Raw genomic sequence first — 21,482 nt, forward strand, 5'->3', positions numbered from 1 at the left:
TACCCTGAATCCTCATGCTGTGACCACTCGTTCTTGACATGCCGATCATTGATAACATCTTCCCTACATCTACCCTGTCTAGTCCTGTTTGAATTTTATAAGGCTCTATGAGATCCCCTTCATTCTTCTGAACTCCAGCGAGGACATTCCCAACCTCGTCAATCTCTCCTCATACCACAGTCCCGCCGTTCCTGGAATCAATCTGGTAAACCTTCGCTGCACTCCCTCGAGAGCAAAAACATCCTTCCACAGGGAAGGAGACCAAAACTGCCCACAATACTCCAAGTGTGGCCTCACCAAGGCCCTGTACAATTGCAGCAACACATCCCTACTTCTATACCCGAAACCTCTTGAAATGAAGGCCAACATACCATGAGCCTTCTTTAACGCCTGCTGCACCTGCATGCTTACCTTCAGCGAATGGTGCACAAGGACACCCAGGTCCCGCTGCACACTCCCCTCTCCCAATTTACAACCATTCATGAAGTAATCTGCCTTCCTGTTTTTGCTTCCAAAATGAATAACCTCACACTTATGCAAATTACACTGCTTCTGTCATTGGTTTGCCCACTCGCCTAACCTGCCCACATCTTGCTATAGGTTCCCTGCATCCTCGTCACAATTCGCCTCCCAACTAATTTGGTATCATCTGCAAACCTTGAGATGTTACATTTTGTTCCTTCATCCAAATCATTAATATGCAATATGAATAGCTGGGGTCCCAGCACCGATCCCTGTGGTACCCCACTGGTTACTGCCTGCCAATTTGAAAAAGACCCATTAATCCCTACTCTTTGTTTCCTCTCTGCCAACCAGTTTTCTATCCACCTCAATACATTTCACCCAATCCCATGCGCTTTAATTTTGGACAATAATCACTTATGCGGGACTTGGTCAAACGACATCTGAAAGTCCAAATATACAACATCGACTGGCTCCCCCTTGTCGACTGTACTGGTTACCTCTTCTAAGAATTCTAAAAGATTTGTCAAGCATGATTTTCTCTTCATAAATCCATTCAGATTCTGACTGTTCCTGCCACTGCTTTCTCAATGTTCCGCTATAAAGTCCTGTATAATGGATTCAAGCATTTTCTCCACTACCGATGGACGGCTTACTAGTCTATAATTCCCAGCTTTCTCTCTACCTACTTTTTTGAATATCGGAGAGACGTGAGCTATTCTCCAATCTTCAGGGACAGTTCAGAGTCTATGGAATCCCGGAAGATGATCACCAATGCATCCACTATTTCCAGAGCCACCTCCTTAAGCACTCTGGGATGCAGACGTCACAAAAGGTCAGCCCCTCTCAAACATATATACCGTGTTGGATACTATTGCGAGGGTCTGTCGCTCAGTGGACAGAGCCAGCAGCCATGAGCGTGGCACCAAAATTTGTTCAGCTGCACACCAAGGAAGGCAAAGTACTGGGAGCACTATTGTAAAGAGATAAGTGTGGTCCAGATGAAGAGGGTCCAGAACATATCATTGTTGGTTATCATTCAGGAAAGCCCCAAGGCATTTTACAAGAATACTAAGAGCAAGAGGATGATCAAAGAAACATTGGGGCTCATTAGGGGTCATAGGTACACTCTGTGCATTGCGCCAGAGGACGTGGACGAGGCTGTTAGTGGCTATTGTTCGTCTGTATTTGCTAAGGAGAAAGAGATAGGTAGCTAAATGTGTACATTTGAACGGAAGCGTACTAGAGCACGTTAAGCTTAATAGGGATGAAGTATGTGATATATACGCGGTCACAAAGGTACATAAATCCCCAGAACCTGATGAGATTTGTCCTAAGCTGATATGGGAGGCAAGGGAGGATATTGCACGGGACTGACAGAGGCACCTAAATCTTCGCTGGCCACACATGAACTTCCAGATGATTGGAAGATAGCAGACGTAATTCCTTTGTTCAAAAAGCCAGTACGGTAAGACAGGTAAGAACAAGCCATTCTAGTTATCATCATGTCATTTGTCGGGATATTCCTGGAAAAAGAATTCTGCGCAACAGGATTACTCAACACTGAGATACACGGCTATTAATGATGGGTGGTCAGCATGGATTTGTTCGTCGGAGATCCTTTCTAAGTAATTAAATTCCGTTTTGTTGAAAAGGTAATGAAACATATTGATGAGGGCAGCACAGCTCAGATTTACATCGAGTTCAGTTTGACCTTGTTCAGCGTGCCACATGGAACGATGGTCGAAAATACGGAGGGCCAAAAATTCCAAGGAAAGTTGGCAAATGTGAATCAAAATTGGCTTGTTAATAAGAATCATAGGGTGTTTTGTTTGCTACATGTTTGTTTGTTATTTACAGCATAGAAAAGGGCAAATCAAACCATCGTGTCTGCTCCTACTCCCAAAAGACCTTGCTAGCTGCTCCCGTTCCCCAGGCCTATCTCCATAGCCCTCTAAATGTATAACTTTCATATAGATAGAATTCATATGGAATCCACCTCTCCCACTCCCCTACGCAGCGCATTCAAAACCCATACAACATCTCGTTTGGCACGGTAGCACAGTCTTTACACTTTTGCTTCACAGTGCCAGGGTCCCAGGTTCGTTTCCCGCTTGTCACTGTCTGTGCGGCGTCTGCACGTTCTCCTGGTGTCTGCTTGGGTTTCCTCCTGGCGCTCCGGTTTCCTCCTGCAGTTCCCGAAAGACGTGTTGCTGGGTAATTTGGAGATTTTGAATTCTCCCTCTGTGTATCCAAAAAGGCGCCGGAGTGTGGCGAATAGGAGCTTTTCGCAGTAACTTCATTGCAGTGTTAATGTAAGCCTACTTGTGAAAATGACACAGGTAATTATTATTCTTATTTTTATCTCACTCCTAAGTCTCTTGCTGACCATCTTGAAATTATGACCCCTAGTCACTGAAACAACAACTTGTGTAAGCAGAATGGAGGATTGACTGACTGGCAGAAGTCGGAGAGTGGGGCTGAAGCAGTCTTTTTCAGGATGGCAGTCTTGTGTTGGGCGCTCTGGATCCGTGGAACACATACCGGTCACCAACACTTGACATAGCGCAACACTGTTTTATTGAATCATTAACTGTTTAATATACTCTCACTGTGGGTTCACACGATACTAGCTTTAACTAAAGACCTTTGCCTTGTCCTAACCAGTCGATGAACTCGGCACATGGTGAATGTCTGTGCTGCAGGCTGTGAGCTCTGCTCTACTAGCTAGCTGGAAGTCGAATGAGCGGGAACTCTGATGCCTCCTGTCTTTATAGTGCGTGTGCTCTAACTGGCGATTGGCTGCGGTGCTGTGTTTGTTGATTGGCCCCACTGTGTGTCCATCAGTGTGCGTCTGCACGATGATATACTGGTGTATATTATGACATCGCCCCCTTTTATAAAATAACGTACATGTGTGGCAATAAATAGTGTATGGTGAGAATGTCCCTGACTACGTGTGTGCGAAAGACATATTTACAGGACTATGTACATGAGAACTAAGCTATTTACATGGGAAGGTGCCTGGTGCAGAAAAAGAGTACGCAACAAGAATAACGAGATGACCACTATATACAAACCATGTAAAAGATCAAACGGAAGAACAGAACAATTCAGAAAATCTATAAGTCCACAAAGTTCACAAATTAAGTCTCTGAGGTGGGCGACGAATTCTGGGAGACCGCCTCAAGTGTGGTTCGGGAGCCGCCGGTTGAGGAGCGGGCTGGACTGCGTCAGAGTGAGGAGGATGCAGAGTGACCGGGATCTCTGCATAGTCCATGGCAGGGTCATCAGGAGGGCGAGGCGACAGTGCAGAATGACGTAGCGAGCGTGGAACGAGACGAAGGGCGCGTCAATTGTGGCGCAGAATGGAGCCATCTCGTATACGAACCAGGAACGAGCGGGGGGCCACCTGCCGAAGGACAACAGCGGTTGCAGACCAGCCACCATCCGGAAGACGGAAGTGGACGTTGTCATCTGTAGCCAGAGCAGGGAGATCAGCTGCACGGGAGACACGTGCCGCCTTGGGCTGTGCACGAGACAGCTGCATCCATCGAAGGACCGGAACGTGGTCGAGGTATGGGACAAGAATGGACGGCGCCGTCGTCCTCAGAGTACGACCCATGAGCAATTGTGGTGGCAACAGGCCAGTGGACAGTGGGGCGGAGCGATAGGCCAGCAAGGCGAGGTAGAAATCGGACCCAACATCGGCAGCCTTGCAGAGGAGCCGTTTGAAAATATGGACGCCCTTTTCCGCTTTGCCGTTGGATTGGGGGTACAGAGGACTGGATATCACATGTGCAAAATTGTACTGCCTGGCAAAGTTGGGCCATTCCTGGCTTGTGAAGCAGGGCCATTGTCCGACATAACCGTGAATGGGATGCCGTGTCGAGCAAAGATGTCCTTACAGGCACGGATGACTGCAGACGATGTGATATCATGCAACCGTATCACCTCCGGGTAGTTTGAAAAGTAGTCCACGATCAGGACATAGTCTCTACCCAGCCCGTGGAACAGGTCGATGCCCAACTTGGTCCAAGGTGACGTGACCAACTCATGGGGCTGCAGTGTCTCACGTGGTTGGGCCGGCTGGAAGCGCTGACAAGTGGGGCAGTTGAGCAATGTGTTGGCTATGTCTTCATTAATGCCGGGCCAGTACACTGCCTCTCGGGCCCGTCGGCTGTGATTCATGTCCTACTAGCTAGCTGCAGTTCGAATGAGCGGGATCTCTGATGCCCCCTGTCTTTGTGCTCTAACTGGTGATTGGCTGCGGTGTTGTGTGTGTTTATTGGTCCCAGTGTGTGTCCATCAGTGTGTGTGTCTGTACCATGATATATTGGTGTATATTATGGCAGGCAGCCGGTGACTAGTGCTGTGCCTCAAGGACCTCTGCTGCGACCAGAACTTTTCACAATATACATTAATGATCTGGACGAAGGAACTGAAGGCACTGATGCTAAGTTTGCAGATGATACAAAGATCTGTCGAGGGACTGGTAGTTAGAGGAAGCATGGGGGCTGCAGAAGGATTTGGGCAAGCTTGGAGAGTGGGCAATGAAGTGACAAATGAAATACAATGTGGAAAAGTGTGAGGCTATGTATTTTGGAAGGAGAAATTTAGGCATAGGCACTTTTCTAAATAGAGAACTGTTTAGGGAATCAGAGGCACAAACGGACAGTTCAGGAATCTCTTAACGTTAACGTGCAGGTTCCGTCGGCAGTTAAGAAAGCAAATGCAATGTTAGCATTCATGTCAACAGGGCTAGAATACATGACTAGGGATGTACCTTTGAGGCTGTATAAGGCTCTGGTAAGATCCAATTTGAAGTATTGGGAGCAGTTTTGGGCCCCGTATCTAAGGAAGGATGTGCTGGCCTTGGAAAGTGTCCAGAGGAGGTTCACAAGATTGATCCCTGGAATGAAGAGCTTGTCAGATGTGGAACGATTAAGGACTCTGGGTCTGTACTGGTTGGAGTTGAGAAGGATGAGGGGGGATCTTATTGAAACTTACAGGATACTGCGAGGCCTGGATAGAGTGTATGTGGTGAGTATGTTTCCATTTGTTGGAAAGATTTGAACCAGAGGACACCATCTCAAACTAAAGGGACAATCCTTTAAAACAGAGACGAGGAGGAATTTCTTCAGCCAGATGGTGGTGAATCTGTGGAACTCTTTGCCTCAGAAGGTTGTGGAGGCCAAATCACTGAGTGTCTTTAAGACAGAGATAGATAGGTTCTTGATTAATAAGGGGATCAAGGGGTATGGGGATAATGCAAGAGAATGGGGATGAGAAAATATCAGCCATGATTGAATGGCGGAGCAGACTCGAAGGGCCGAGTGGCCTAATTCTGCTCCTATGCCTTATGGTTTTATGGTCTTACTTTGTCAAAATTGTTCAGCATTTTGAACACCTCAATATTCGCCTCTAATCTTGTCTGATCCGAGGAGAAAAAGCCCAGTTTCTCCAATCTTCCATTGTATCTAAATTCCTCATCTTTGTAAATTCCAAAATGCCTAAAAATCTTCATTCCTGGTATCATATCATCTGCACTGTCTCCAAGGCCTTAACATCCTTGCCCCGAACTGAATACAGTACTCCAAATGTGGTCTGACCAATCAATTTTAAAAATAAATTCAGAGGACCCAATCATTGTTTTTCCAATTGAGGGGCAACTTTGAGCGGCCAATCCGCCTAAACTACACATCTTTGGTGAAACCTACGCAGACACCGGGGTAACGTGCAAACTCCACACAGATAGTCACCCAGCTCCGTGATTCGAACCTGGGTCCTCGGCGCCATACGCAACAGTGCTAACCACGGTGCTACGAGCCGCCCTTTGACCAATCGTTTGTAGAGGTGCAGCATCACTTGCTTGCTTTTATACTCTATGCCTCTATTTATTAATGATGTGGAGATGCCGGCGTTGGACTGGGGTGAGCACAGTACGAAGTCTTACAACACCATGTTAAAGTCCAACAGGTTTGTTTCGATGTCACTAGCTTTCGGAGCGCTGCTCCTTCCTCAGGTGAATGAAGCGGTCTGTTCCAGAAACACATATATAGACAAATTCAAAGATGCCAGACAATGTTTGGAATGCGAGCATTAGCAGGTGATTAAATCTTTACAGATCCAGAGATGGGGTAACCCCAGGTTAAAGAGGTGTGAATTGTCTCAAGCCAGGACAGTTGGTAGGGTTTCGCAGGCCAGATGGTGGGGGATGAATGTAATGTGACATGAATCCCAGGTCCCGGTTGAGGCCGCACTCATGTGTGCGGAACTTGGCTATAAGTTTCTGCTCGGCGATTCTGCGTTGTCGCGGGTCCTGAAGGTCGCCTTGGAGAACGCTTACCCGGAGATCAGTGGCTGAATGCCCTTGACTGCTGAAGTGTTCCCCGACTGGAAGGGAACATTCCTGCCTGGTGATTGTTGCGCGATGTCCGTTCATTCGTTGTCGCAGCGTCTGCATGGTCTCGCCAATGTACCACGCTTCGGGACATCCTTTCCTGCAGTGTATGAGGTAGACAACGTTGGCCGAGTCGCACGAGTATGTACCGCGTACCTGGTGGGTGGTGTTCACACGTGTAATAGTGGTATCCATGTCGATGATCTGGCACGTCTTGCAGAGATTACCATGACAGGGTTGTGTGGTGTCGTGGTCACTGTTCTGAAGACTGGGTAGTTTGCTACAAACAATGGTTCGTTTGAGGTTGCGCGGTTGTTTGAAGGCAAGTAGTGGGGGTGTGGGGATGACCTTGGCAAGATGTTCATCGTCATCAATGACGTGTTGAAGGCTGTGAAGAAGATGACGTAGTTTCTCCGCTCCGGGGAAGTACTGGACGACGAAGGGTATTCTGTCGGTTGTGTCCCATGTTTGTCTTCTGAGGAGGTCGGTCCGGTTTTTCGCTGTGGCACGTTGGAACTGTCGATGGATGAGTCGAGTGCCATATCCCGTTCGTACGAGGGCATCTTTCAACGGCTGTAGATGTCTGTTACGCTCCTCCTCGTCTGAGCAGATCCTGTGTATACGGAGCGCTTGTCCATAGGGGATGGCTTCTTTAATGTGTTTAGGGTCGAAGCTGGAGAAGTGGAGCATCATGAGGTTATCCGTGGGTTTGCGGTAAAGCGAAGTGCTGAGGTGACCGTCCTTGATGGAGACGAGTGTGTCCAAGAATGCAACTGATTTTGGAGAGTAGTGGACTACTCTCCAAAATCAGTTGCATTCTTGGATACACTCGTCTCCATCAAGGACGGTCACCTCAGCACTTCGCTTTACCGCAAACCCACGGATAACCTCATGATGCTCCACTTCTCCAGCTTCCACCCTAAACACATTAAAGAAGCTATCCCCGATGGACAAGCGCTCCGTATACACAGGATCTGCTTAGATGAGGAGGAGCGTAACAGACATCTACAGACGTTGAAAGATGCCCTCGTATGAACCGGGTATGACACTCGACTCATCGATCGACAGTTCCAACGTGCCACAGCGAAAAACCGGACCGACCTCCTCAGAAGACAAACATGGGACACAACCGACAGAATACCCTTCATCGTCCAGTACTTCCCCGGAGCGGAGAAACTACGTCATCTTCTTCACAGCCTTCAACACGTCATTGATGACGATGAACATCTTGCCAAGGTCATCCCCACACCCCCCACTACCTGCCTTCAAACAACCGCGCAACCTCAAACGAACCATTGTTTGCAGCAAACTACCCAGTCTTCAGAACAGTGACCACGACACCACACAATCCTGTCATGGTAATCTCTGCAAGACGTGCCAGATCATCGACATGGATACCACTATTACACGTGAGAACACCAACCACCCACCAGGTATGCGGTACATACTCGTGCGACTCGGCCAACGTTGTCTACCTCATACGCTGCAGGAAAGGATGTCCCGAAGTGTGGTACATTGGCGAGACCATGCAGACGCTGCGACAACGAATGAACGGACATCGCGCAACAATCACCAGGCAGGAATGTTCCCTTCCAGTCGGGGAACACTTCAGCAGTCAAGGGCATTCAGCCTCTGATCTCCGGGTAAGCGTTCTCCAAGGCGGCCTTCAGGACCCGCGACAACGCAGGATCGCCGAGCAGAAACTTATAGCCAAGTTCCGCACACATGAGTGCGGCCTCAACCGGGACCTGGGATTCATGTCACATTACATTCATCCCCCACCATCTGGCCTGCGAAATCCTACCAACTGTCCTGGCTTGAGACAATTCACACCTCTTTAACCTGGGGTTACCCCATCTCTGGATCTGTAAAGATTTAATCACCTGCTAATGCTCGGATTCCAAACATTGTCTGGCATCTTAGAATTTGTCTATATATGTGTTTCTGGAACAGACCTCTTCATTCACCTGAGGAAGGAGCAGCGCTCCGAAAGCTAGTGACATCGAAACAAACCTGTTGGACTTTAACCTGGTGTTGTAAGTACTTTATTTATTAACCCACGCTTCTTAAAAACTGTTTCAACTTCTCTGGCCACCTTCAGAGGATTATGCACTTGTACTCCGAGTTCCCTCTGCTCCTGTACTCACCCCAAATCGTCCCATTGAGCCTGTATTGATATTAAGAAGGAGGATGTGCTGGAAATTGTTTAAAGTTTCAGGATTGATATGTCGCCTGGGCCTAACGGGATATACCCAAGATTAGTACGGAAACTAGGGTGGAGATTATTGCACCAGTGGCGATGATCTTTGTACCCTCACTCTCCATTGGAGTAGTACCGGATGATTGGAGGGAGGCGAATGTGGTTCCCATGTTCAAAAAAGGGAATGGGGAAATCCCAGAGAATTACAGACCAGTCAGTCTTACGTCTGTGGTGACTAAATTACTGGAAAGGATCCAGAGAGAGAAGTTATGATTATTCAGAAAAACATAGTTTGATTAAAGATAGGCAGCATGGCTTTGTGAAGCGAATGTCATGCCTCACAAGCCTCCTTAAATTCTTTGAGGATGTGACGAGACACATTGATGATGATCGGGCCGTGGATGTAGTATATATGGATTTCAGTAAGGTTTTGATCAGGTTCCCCGTGGTAGACTCATTCAGAAAGTAAGGGGGCATGGGATGCAGGGAAATTTGGCTGTCTGGATACAGAATTGGCTGACCGAAAGAAGTCAGCGAGTGGTAGTGGATGGGATGTATTCCCCCTGGAGATCAGTGACAAGTGGTGCACCGCAAGGATCTGTTCTGGGACCTCTGCTCTTTGTGATTTTTTTAAATGACTTGGATGAGGGAGTGGAAGGGTGGGTTAGTAAGTGTACCGATGACACAGAGGTTGGTGGAGTTGTAGATAGTGTCGAGGGCTGTTGCAGGTTACAAAAGGACATTTACAGGATGCAGAGCTGGGCTAAGAAGTGGAATATGGAGTTCTACCTTGATAAATGAGAAGTGATTCATTTTGGAAGGTCGAATCTTTATGCTGAATACAGGGTTAAAGGCAGAATTCTTGGAAATGTGGAGGAACAGAGGGATCTTGGGGTCCACGTACATAGATCCCTCAAAGTTTTTACCCAGGTTGATAGGGTTGTTAAGACGGCGTGTGTTGCGTTGGCTTTCATTCACAGGGGGATTGCATCATTAGGGATATTTTTAAATTTATTTTTAATTTTTATAAATTTATGGTACCCAATTCATTTTTTCCAATTAAGGGGCAATTTAGCATGTTCAACCCACCTATCTTATACATCTTTGGGTTGTGGGGGCGAAACCCACGCAAACACGGGCAGAATGACCCACACGGACAGTGACCCAGAGCCGGGATAGAACATGGGACCGCGGCGCCGTGAAACTGCAGTGCTATCACTGAGCCACCGTGCTGCCCTATCATTAGAGACATTTATGTGACTCTGGGACAGGCACATGGTCAGCAGTAAATTGAAGCGCTGTAGGTCAGGTTGATCATAGATTAGGATACATGGTCGGCACAACCTTGTGGGCGAAGGGCCTGTCCTGTGCTGTACTGTTCTATCCTCCATATTCTTTGTTCTATATTGTCTCCGCATGTTTTGACTGCCAAAAAGCATTACCTCATATTTCACTGCATTGATAAAAGGGTTGCATTTGTGACTGAAACCCTTTTACCAGCTGTGTGCCACAGGGATCTCTGCTGGGACCATTGCTGGTTTTTTATTTACATAAACGACTTGGATGTGAAAGTAGAAGGTATAATTAGTAAGTTTGCAGTTGACACGGACATTGGAAATATTCTGGATAGTGAGAAGGAAAGTCTTGGTCTACAGAATCATATTGATCAGCTCGTAGTCGGGTACAGCCATAACAGTTGGAATTTACTCTGGACCAGTGTGAGCTGATGATTTTTGCGAAGGCTAATAAGGATAGGATATACCCAATTGTAATACGGTAAGTCCATAGGTAGTATTGAGGAACAGGGGATCTCTGGTTGACAAGTCGATGGCTCCCTGGACGTGGCAGCACAGGTAGATAGAGTAGTGAAGAATACACGCTGAACTTTGCCTTCATTACCTGGAACATTGAATAAAGGAGCAGGGAGTTATAGTTATTGGTACAAATTTAGTACATTGCTTCGACAACAGATGGAATATTGTGTGTAGTTCTGATCGGTACACCATCGGAAGGACGTGGTTACACTGGAGAGGGTGCAGAGGAAATTCACAAGGATGCTGCCTTGGGTAGAACGTTTCAACTATGAAAACAGTCTGGATAGGCTTTATTTGTTTTCTCTGGAACAGAGGAGGATGAGGGAAGGATCTGATAGAGATATTCAGAGGCAGAGATAGGGGGAATCGTGATAATTTTTTCCCAGGGAATCCCAAAGGGGATATGTTTCAGATGAGGAATGAATTGTTCGGAGGGGAGTTGATAATAAACATTATTTCACCCATAGTGTCGTTGGAATATGAGTAAAAGCAAGTTTTCAGAATAATCTGGACAAGCACTGAAATCGCCAAGCTGTAGCTTGTGAACCATGTGCTGGTTTATAACATTAGTATTGAATGATATTTCATGCACTGAGAACCCGGGTTCGAACCAGGCCCCTGTTTCACTGTCTAAGTGGAGTTTGCACATTCTCCCCGTGTTTGCGTGGGTTTCGCCCCCACAACACAAAGATCCAGAGCCGGGATCGAACCTGGGACTGAGGCGCCATGAGATAGCTGGGCTAACACACTGCCCCACCGTGCTGCCCATGTATGTAAGACCTCGTAAGGCCGGCAAATTATCTTCCCTTAAGTCTATAAGTGAGTCCGCTCCGTTTTTCGTGGTCATCATTCGGTGTTAATTGAATTGAAATCTTACTATCTGCTGGGTGGAATTCGAACACTAGTCCGTAGCGCATTACCCTGGGGCTCGAGGTTACTCATCCAGTAACCATACCACTGTGAGAGCTGCTTGGCTGGACGAGAATGTTTGCTTAATTGAAAACAAGGCATCCAAGGCATTTGTTTTTTTCGGTAATTGGTAATTAAATTTAATTCGTGCGCTATTTTAAAGTAAAATTACATATTTAGTCATGTAATTAAAAGCTGCTCGTTTTGATTGGGTGTAAGTTAATTGCGCTTCTGAATTAGGAGTCAGCTGTGTCCCTCTGTACTGAAGCTGGTTAACTGCCCAACTGGATTGATTCAGTTATCAAAATCCTTGTTTCGGGCACGCTGTGAGGCGGAGGGCAGCTTCAGAGTTGCTTTCCTGAACTGTCAGTGCAGCTTGGATAAACCACAGTGTGTTGGGGTTGAGTGAAAACAGTGTTGATTCAAACAGGAGAAGATAAAGCTAAAACGTTATAGACGGCGCATTGGTACAGTGGTTGGCACTGCCGCCCCACAGCGCCAGGGGCCCGGGTCCATTTCGGGTCTCGGCTGACTGTCTGTGTGGAATTTGCATTTCCCCCCGTGTCTGCGTGGGTTTCCTCCTAGTGCCCCGATTTCCTCCGACAGTGCAATGATGTGCAGATTAGGTGGATTGGCCATCTTTAATTTCCCTTAGGATCCAAAAGTTTTGGTGGTGTTAGCGGGTGATCGTAATAAGGTGGGACTGTTTCAGAGGGTCGGTGCAGACTCGATGTTCCAAAAGGCCTCCCACTGAACTGTATGGAGTCGAAGATGAAAACTACTGAGTGCGGAGTTCAGGCTCAGTCCGAGCTTCAGAAACGCCGATTCAGAGCTGGTCTGAAGATTCGGGGTAAGATTGGGTTGGGAACTTGTTACCAGATGCGCTGCTTCTAGTTAGTAAAGCCGCATTTGTGAAATGACTGCAGAGTACTCCAGAACAAGAACAGCCGGTGAGGTGGGGGCAGAGGCCAATGAGATTTCCCTATCCAGAAAGTGAGATGCGGTAATGCAGGTCACTGATTGGTGACTTTCATTTCAGGTGTGAGTTTCTTCCACTTACCTCTATTCTCTTTAGAAAAAGATCCCCTGTGTAAGCAGTACTCTGAATTTAATGGAATCTAAGAAGTATTTCAAAGGATCTTGAAAGAGAACTCAGCGTTGTGAAATGATCCTTCTGAAATATGTCGGAAATCAGAGACATTTCTCGTGTTTCTGATCACTGGAACTGTGTCCAACTGCAGCTCCTGATTATCCGCAATGCATGACGGGAGCTGCACATGAACGAACTATTGAGCACCCGTGGTGATGATGACGTTGTGGATATCACTTTTAGCAAGCATGCCGCAACACAAGTCATGGTTGCCCAGGCGGAGAAGCAGTGGCAGACCGTCAGGTGGAGTGGTAGCCGGAGGCAGGTAGTACACGGGTTACACGCATGTGGTCATCCCCATCTCAGACAACTATATCGTCTTAGATAGTATTGGGATAGGAGGCCTTTCAGGCTAAATAATCAATAGCTGTGTTAGTGGCCGCGCGGGTGCACAGCGGAGGAGAAAAATATTGGGAGATCGTCACTCATCGCGGACTCGATTGTAAAGGAAGCCGGATTGCGTTTCTGTGGCCAGAAACAGGCCCTATAATTGGTTATTTCCTTTTTTGTGCCTTGAGAGCAGTGTGATGTGGGAGGGGATTAGCCAGTGGCCGTGGTGCATGTCCTTACCACTGACATGGGCAGACAAAGGGATGAGATCCTGCAGCAGGAATTTAGGGAGTACTGCAGGTGGAATGAATCGCATTGACATTTGTGATGCTGAAGACCTCCAGAGGAGACCGAGATGGATCATCCACTCGGCACTTCTTGCTGCAGATTGTTGTGACTGTCTCAGCCTTGTCTTTTGTATATCTGTCCCGGGCAGCTTCATCATTAACGACATGGATATTTGCTGCGTTGGGAGTCAAGGGAGAAGATTGCGGGGGCCCATTCAGAGATATTTAGGTATTTGCTGACCGCAGGTGAATTGCCAGATGGAGGATCGCTAATGAGGCACCTTCATTCAAAAAGCGCGGCAGTGATATACCACGTATTTACAGGGCTGTACGTTATTGGTACGGAAATATTGTGGTTGGGGGGGGGGGGGGGGGGGGGGGATCCTGTGGCACAGGAGTAATCAACGCTTGGACAGAAAACGATTTATCAGGGATAGTCAGCGCGGATTGGTGGTGGAACATCCTGTCCAACTAATTTCATTTAGTTGTATGAAAAGGTAAATAAATATATTGTTGAGGGTAGTTGACGTGGTTAACATGAACATAAATGAGTGATTTGAGAAGAACCCACTGGGAAAATTGCCCCAAAGGTTTAAAGCCATTGGATTCAAGCTGGAAAAATGTATTCAATGTTTTGTTGTTAACAGGAGGCAAAGGGTGATGGTAGAGTTGCTTTGGTGATTGGAAACCTGTCACCATCAGTGTACGACAGGGATCGGTGCTGCGACCCTTGATGTGTATATTCAAGAAATTAAGTATATGCCGAAGGTATACAGAATACAGATGACACGGAATTTGGTGGTGATGATAGTGAAGAGGATAGCCATGCGACAGACTGATATTGATCACCTGGAGAGTTTGGCAGAGCAAAGACAGATGCAATTTAATCCTGAGAAGTGTGAGGCGATGCATTTTGGGAGTTCGATTAGGGGTATTATCTGCAAAATGATTGACAGATCCCGAGGGAGTATTGAAGAAAGAAAAGACTTTGCTCTACGAGTCCATGAATACCTGGAGGTGGAGGAACAGGTAAACAGGGTGGTGAAGAAGGCATACGGAATGCTTGCCTTCATTATCTGATGCTTAGGATATAGGAACAGGGAAGCTTTGGTCAAACTTTATACATCAATTGTCATGCCACAGAAGGAATGTTGTGCGCAGTTCTGATCACCACAGCATCGGAAGGAACTTGTTGCACTGGAGGCTGTGCAGAGGAGATTCCCCAGGTTGTTGCCAGCGATGGAACGTTTCAGCTCTGAGGAAAGACTGTGTTTGTTTTCATCGCAGTAGCGGATGCTGAGGGGATAACTGAGAGATGTGCAAACAATTTAGAGAGATAGATAGGATAGATGGTCCGAATCTTTACCACATTGAAGACGTGTCAAAGCTAAGGGGGTAAAATATTAACGGGAGGAATAAGTGGTGTATGGGGACCTGCAGAAACTTTATTTTATACCCAGAGTGTGGTGGAAATGTCGGATCGCGCTGACAGAGAGGGTGGTGTGCACAGGTACACTTGCAACATTTAAGTAGCATTCGAACTAACACTTAAATCGCAGAGGCATAGTAGGCTGTGCACCAAGAGTTGTTAAATGGAATTAGTACAGATTGGGGCTTGATCGGCATAGACAACGTGGGGCGAATTGCCTGTTTCTGTGTTATGCGACTCGCGACTCGATGATCACTCTGCCAGCGACTTCCCAATTACTTCATCAAAACAGATCATTTATTTATGTAATTTCTAGGAAACGTTGTCTTAATCTTCCTTGCACTGCCAAGGGAAAGGGAGATGTTCAATTTACTAGTCCTAACTTATGTCCCTCATTCCTGGAAGCATTTGAGTCAATGACCTCCAAATCACTTTCCAAGACCTGGCCATCATGTATAGAGTTTCATGCTCAGAATTGGATACAAGATGTTACTATTATTTTATGAAGCTTTTGCATAAGTTCCATGTTGCCATAAGAAACATCGAAAATAGGAGAAGGGGTGGCCATTCAGCCTTCGAGCCTGCTCCGCCATTTATTATAATCATGGTTGATTATCCAACTCAATGGACTAATTCTGCTCCCCCCCCCCCCTCCCCACCCCACGCACCCGCATGTTCTCCAATCTCCCTCACCCGAAGTCATATATCTAACTGGTTTTGAAAACATACAATGCTTTGGTCTCAACTGGCTTCCAGTGGTAACGAATTCCACCGACTCTCCACTTCTGAGGGGATAGATTTCTCCTTATCTCTGTACAAATTGTCTACCCGTATCCTCGGACTGTGACCCATCGTTCTGGACACCCCCACCATCGGGAACATCCTTCCTGCAATCACCCTGTCTCGCCCTATTGGAATGTTATAGGTTTCCAGGAGATCCCCCTCGTTCTTCAGAACTCCAGCGAATGAAATCCAACCGATGCAGTCTGTTCTCATTCGTTAGTCCCGCCATCCAATGAATCAGTCTGGTAAGCTTTCGATGTACTCCCTCGAGAGCAAAGACTCTGTTCTCAGATAAGGAGACAAAAACTGCAAATAATATTCCAGTTGCTAATTCAGCAAGTCCCTGTACAATTGCAGCCAGGCACACCTGATCCTGTACCCGAATCCTCCTGCAAGAATATAATTTCCCTTCTTTACCACGTGCTGTATCTTCCTGCTGGTCTTGAGTGACTGGTGTGCAAGGGCACTCGGGTCTCATTGTACATTACCCTCTCCTAATTTATGAACATTCATATAACAGTATCCCCTCTTGTTTTTCTGAACAAAGTGGATGCAAATGCGTTCATCAAAATGATGCTGCACCTACCATTAATTTGCTCACTTATTCAATTGTCCAAATCACAGCTGAGGATCTCTGCAACCTGCAGGAAGTTCACCCTCCCACTGAACTTGGTGTCATCTGCAAATTTGGCGATATTATTTGTTCGATTTCATTTGTCCCTTTTCTGTGTAATGAACATATCTTGATTGAGTGATTTATTGTCACATGTACCAAAGTACAGTGAAACTAGTTTTCTGCGACCAAGAGAACGTACACAGTACATAGTAGACAAAAAGTATAATCAACTAAGTACATCCACATGTAGTACATCGACAAATAATGATTGGTAAAAGTACGGAACAAGGGCCAAACAAAGCAAACACATGAGCAAGTGCAGCATAGGGCGTCGTGAATAGTGTTCTTACAGGGAACAGATCAGTTCGAGGGAGAGTTGTTGAGGAGTTTAGTAGCTGTGGGGAAGAAGCTGCACGTATATCTGGATGTGCGGGTATTCAGACTTCTGTATCCTGCCTGGTGAAAGGGTCTGGATGAAGGCAATGGCTGGGTGGGAGGGGTCTCGGATAATGCTGTCTGAATTCATGAGGCAGCGGGAGGTGTAGACAGAATCAATGTGGGGGTGGCAAGCTTGTGTGATGCGTTGGGCTGATTTCACCACACTCTGCAGTTTCTTGCGATCTTGGGCCGAACAGTTGCCATACCAAGCTGTTATGCAACCGGATAGGATGCTTTCTATGGCACATTTGCAGAAGTTTGTGAGATTTGAGGGAGACATGACGACTTTTTTTAGCCTCGGCAGGAACAAGATATGAATTGGGCTTTCTTGACTTTTGCGTCAAAGTGAAGGAACCTGGACAGACTGCTGGTGATGGTGATGGCCAGGTATTGAAGCTGCCGACCGTATTCACTTCGGAGCTATTGATGTGGCAAATTGTACTGCACTGTACTTTGGTGCATGCCTTCAGTACAAGTACAAGTCTGTAGGAATATCCGCAGGTCCTCTAACCTCTACAGTGTCCAATTCCTTTTGCCGTTTCTTGAGATCACGACTGCTGTTTTGAATTAGCTGAGGACCGGCACACACCATCCGAAAGAACAACCGAGACCCACACTCCGACACTACCCCAGTAACCCCACCTAACCTCTCGGACATTAAGGGCAGTTTGTCACTGCCATTCCATCTAACCTGCATATATTTGTATTGTGCACCCGGGGGAAACCCGTGCAGACACGGGTAGAATGTGCAAACTACACAGTGACAATCACCCAAGGCCGACATTGAACCTGGGTCCCAGATGCTGTGAGTCACCGGTGCTCACCAGTGTGCCACCGTGCCCCAAATCAAAACGCTGGGACTCTGGAGCACAACCCATTGACAGTACTACGGCCCCACTGCCTCCCTGACTGATCAGTCCTTCACATTCTATAGCATCCTGTTATCTCTGTCTCCTTTTCAATTAGGTAATTCGACTAAAGTTCTGAATATTAATAACCTGATTCAGTATTGAATATGTAATGACCGTCACTATTTCTTTCTGTCCAACTGCAGGTCTGAATAAACCACGTTTCTCAGTGGATTCCTATGTTATTGCTGACGGTGAAAGTGTCACGTTTAACTGCTCCAGCTCCCAGGACAGTCCTGGGATTGCATTTTACTTATACAGACAAGGACAATCGAATTCTGTCAACGTTAAATCTCCTGCTGCAGGAATGCATTCTGTCACCTTCACCATCAATAAAATCGATCACTCCAAAATAGGATATTATACCTGTCGATATGAAGCGGAGGTGAACAGAACCCGGCTATGCTCGATCTCCAGTGACCCTTTGAGCATCGGTGTAAGAGGTGAGTGATATGCACAGTCAATATATCCACCTGATTATGGATAATGTGTTCCTGTTTTAATTCAGACATGAGATGTTATCTCGTTAAACTAACCGGTGCACTTCGCAATTCAAGCTGACATGAAAATAGGAACACAGTGCTCTGGTGTTAAATCTTGGCACAGACTACACCGAGAATTAAATGTGTACATGATCTAATATCTGGCAGCAATAAATCATCTGCCTCCTGGTTGGCACAGGTTAGCTGTGTCATGGGGAAGTCCACGCTTCAAAGCCAAAAATCAAGATATTTCCAAATGTAAACTGAGAGTTCTGCTGCATAATACCAGCAGATGCATTGAGACAAGATCCACATCCCAGCACCTTGCCAACTCCATTCCTGATTGGCTGCCGTTGAAGGATCATTTTTACGGAGCACCATTCTGAGGGAGGAGGATAGACAGACTGGGGTAAATTATCCAAATTGGAGAAAGACGGAAAATACTGTTTGTAATGTGCCACAAGTTTAGAAATGGTTACAATTCGTACATGGAGAGCGGAGCATGTTGTTAGAGACATTCCTTTTGATTTCCCTTTGCCCCATTTATTTTATGTAATTTTCGTTGTTCCGTGGACTCATAATGTTTTATTTATTTTCTATAAATTTAGAGTACCCAATTCATTTTTTCCAATTAAGGAGCAATTTAGCGTGGCCAATCCAACTACTCTGCACATACAGGAAGAATGTGCAAACTCCACACAGACAGTGACCCAGAGCTGGGATCGAACCTGGGACCACAGCGCTGTGAGGCTGCGTGCTACTCACTGCGCTACCGTGCTGCTCCCGTGGACCATGATGTATAGAATCAGTGGACTCAAGCTGAAGCAACCTGATCGTCAGGCCTGTTTGACACAGCTTTTGTATTTTGGAGATGGAAATAGAAACTCCTCGGTGGTGGGTAAATCTATTGGTTTTAAACAAAAGGGCAACTTAGCGTGGCCAATCCACGGACGTTGCACATTTTTGGCTTTTCTTATTAAGACTCACACAAACGCGGGGCAAATGAGCGAACTCCTCACGGAGACTGACCCGGGGCATCTCTGGAACCAAGGTCCTTGGCGCTACTATTGCGCTACATGTGTCCCGGGCGCCGGGTGAATATTAAGATCTGCATTGGTGGAAGTTGGTTCGATTGGTCTGTTGGCAACCTATGGGTTGTCCAGCGACAGTCTTCTCTCTGACAAGAGTCAGTGATTAGTTCTAGCGGAATGTTTCTGAGAGAGCTGAACAAAAGTGCTGTAAACACTGGTGGGAAACGTTTCAGTGAAAATTAAATCCGTGCCAAAGGAAGCCGACACCATTTCGAAAGCGCATTGCTAAAGACCCTTCATCATTTTGAGTTATGTGTCCGGTATGGTAATAAACACAGCCTAATCTTTCAGAACCATAATCTGCCCTGGCTTATAGAAATATGTAAAACTCAGATGCAAGATGGCTCCTTTAGAATTCATTGATGGTACGTTTCAATATTAAGTTTTCCCATATTCCTGACAAGGACCAGATTATGGTGGATAGATTCTCAATTATTTACAGTTGGTAAGTGGCAGATAGAAGAATTCCGGCAACACAAGTAGAGGGAAAGGATAGATAAATGGATGTGCGCTTTGTTTTTTGCGTTACCCTGCTTGGTTTGAAACGTCCTTCAAATAAAGTTTCATCCCTTCAGGTGGGATGGGGGACGGGACGGGGGAAGTTATGTTAGATTCCCTCCTTTTCAGTTCCTTATGCTACCATTTATTTTATTATTTTGTTCCGTGGACCCATAATTAAAATGTGCCTGAAGAAAAGCCTGTTCATCATGCCAGTGCTTACCACATTTTGTACTTCGGAGAGACACCGAGACTATCATAAGAACCAACTTGGGAGGACGTCATTTCGTGTGGCTGCCCGTCAGTCTGTGGGCTGGCGAGTAATACGGTTCTGCTTGGCAACAGTCAGTGACTGGTTCATGTGCGATTCTTCTGAGAGAGCTGGGCAGAAGATTCGGCCTTGAAAGGGGGAGGAGCTCTTTTTCTCTCGCTCCTTGCTGAATTAGAAAAACTAGTCTGTTGTTCAAAAACCAGTGAGCACCTGACATATCATTACTCCTAATTTAAAATGATGTTGATTCAAAAAGAAAGTAGACAACATTCGCCGAAAATATCCTTTCAAGCCCAGAAGGAATAAGTATCAAAACGAAATCTTGAACTCTTGAAAGACGTGAACTGAAAGCAGGCGCAATGCTTTAGAGATCCTTTCACGATGTTATTTTATTTTACTTTGTTCTCACTCCACAACTCTTTTCCTCAATGTTGTCTGCCACCGTGAGTGTGTGTCTGAGTGTGACTACGTGTGTGTGTCTGTGTGTGAGCCCGTGTATGTCTGTGTGTGTCTGTGTCTGAGTGAGTAAGTGTGTCTCAGTGTGTTGTAGGGGGGGCTATTTGGAAAGTGGGGGCTGAGTTGAGGAAAGTGGCAGTTATATTTTTGTCATTGTACTTACAGTACTGTTAAAATACATTGTTGGTATTAAACTTATAAACCTGATGACTTCAATGTATTGGGCTAAGTCAAGGTCGTCAGGTGTTTTGAAAGTACATTTAATTTCCCTCCTGTCACGTCACTCGGTCACGTGGGTTGGCATGCCCAAGGGTATGGGTGGGTACGCGCCCAGGGGAGTTTGAGAATGTTAACAGGTGATTGAGTGGAATTGCTCAGTATCATGAAGGATTCTTTTAGGATAAGTATACACCGCAGGGCAAGAGTTATAGCTGGGGGAAGGGCAATTATGATGCCATTAGACGTGACTTGGGGGGGTGGGGGGGGATAAGGTGGAGAAGTAGGCTGCAAGTGTTGGGCACACTGGATAAGTGGGGCTTGTTCAAGGATCAGCTACTGCGTGTTCTTGATAAGTATGTACCGGTCAGGCAGGGAGGAAGGCGTCGAGCGAGGGAACCGTGGTTTACACAAGGAATTGGAATCTCTTGTTAAGAAGAAGAAGGAGGCCTATGTGAAGATGAGGTGTGAAGTTTCGGTTGGGGCGATGGATAGTTACAAGGTAGCGAGGAAGGATCTAAAGAGAGAGCTAAGACGAGCAAGGAGGGGACATGAGAAGTATTTGGCAGGAAGGATCAAGGAAAACCCAAAAGCTTTCTATAGGTATGTCAGGAATAAGCGAATGACTAGGGAAAGAGTAGGACCAGTCAAGGACAGGGATGGGAAATTGTGTGTCGAGTCTGAAGAGATAGGCGAGATACTAAATGAATATTTTTCGTCAGTATTCACTCAGGAAAAA

General features: G+C 46.3%; 1 protein-coding gene and 1 long non-coding RNA gene across 3 annotated transcripts in view; both read left to right on the forward strand.

Annotated features, from left to right (window-relative positions):
• LOC140399605 (uncharacterized) overlaps positions 1-21,482 on the forward strand; it is a 1,122,925-nt gene that overhangs the window by 707,801 nt on the left and 393,642 nt on the right. The gene's annotated exons all lie outside the window — the stretch shown is intronic.
• LOC140399602 (leukocyte immunoglobulin-like receptor subfamily B member 2) overlaps positions 1-21,482 on the forward strand; it is a 49,145-nt gene that overhangs the window by 19,757 nt on the left and 7,906 nt on the right. For both annotated transcript variants that reach the window (XM_072489131.1, XM_072489132.1), the window contains exon 3: positions 17,876-18,172. In XM_072489131.1, the coding sequence (XP_072345232.1) occupies positions 17,876-18,172 (297 nt within the window). The remainder of the gene's footprint in view (positions 1-17,875; positions 18,173-21,482) is intronic.

Source organism: Scyliorhinus torazame, chromosome 23 (assembly GCF_047496885.1).
Source record: "Scyliorhinus torazame isolate Kashiwa2021f chromosome 23, sScyTor2.1, whole genome shotgun sequence".
Taxonomy (NCBI): domain Eukaryota; kingdom Metazoa; phylum Chordata; class Chondrichthyes; order Carcharhiniformes; family Scyliorhinidae; genus Scyliorhinus; species Scyliorhinus torazame.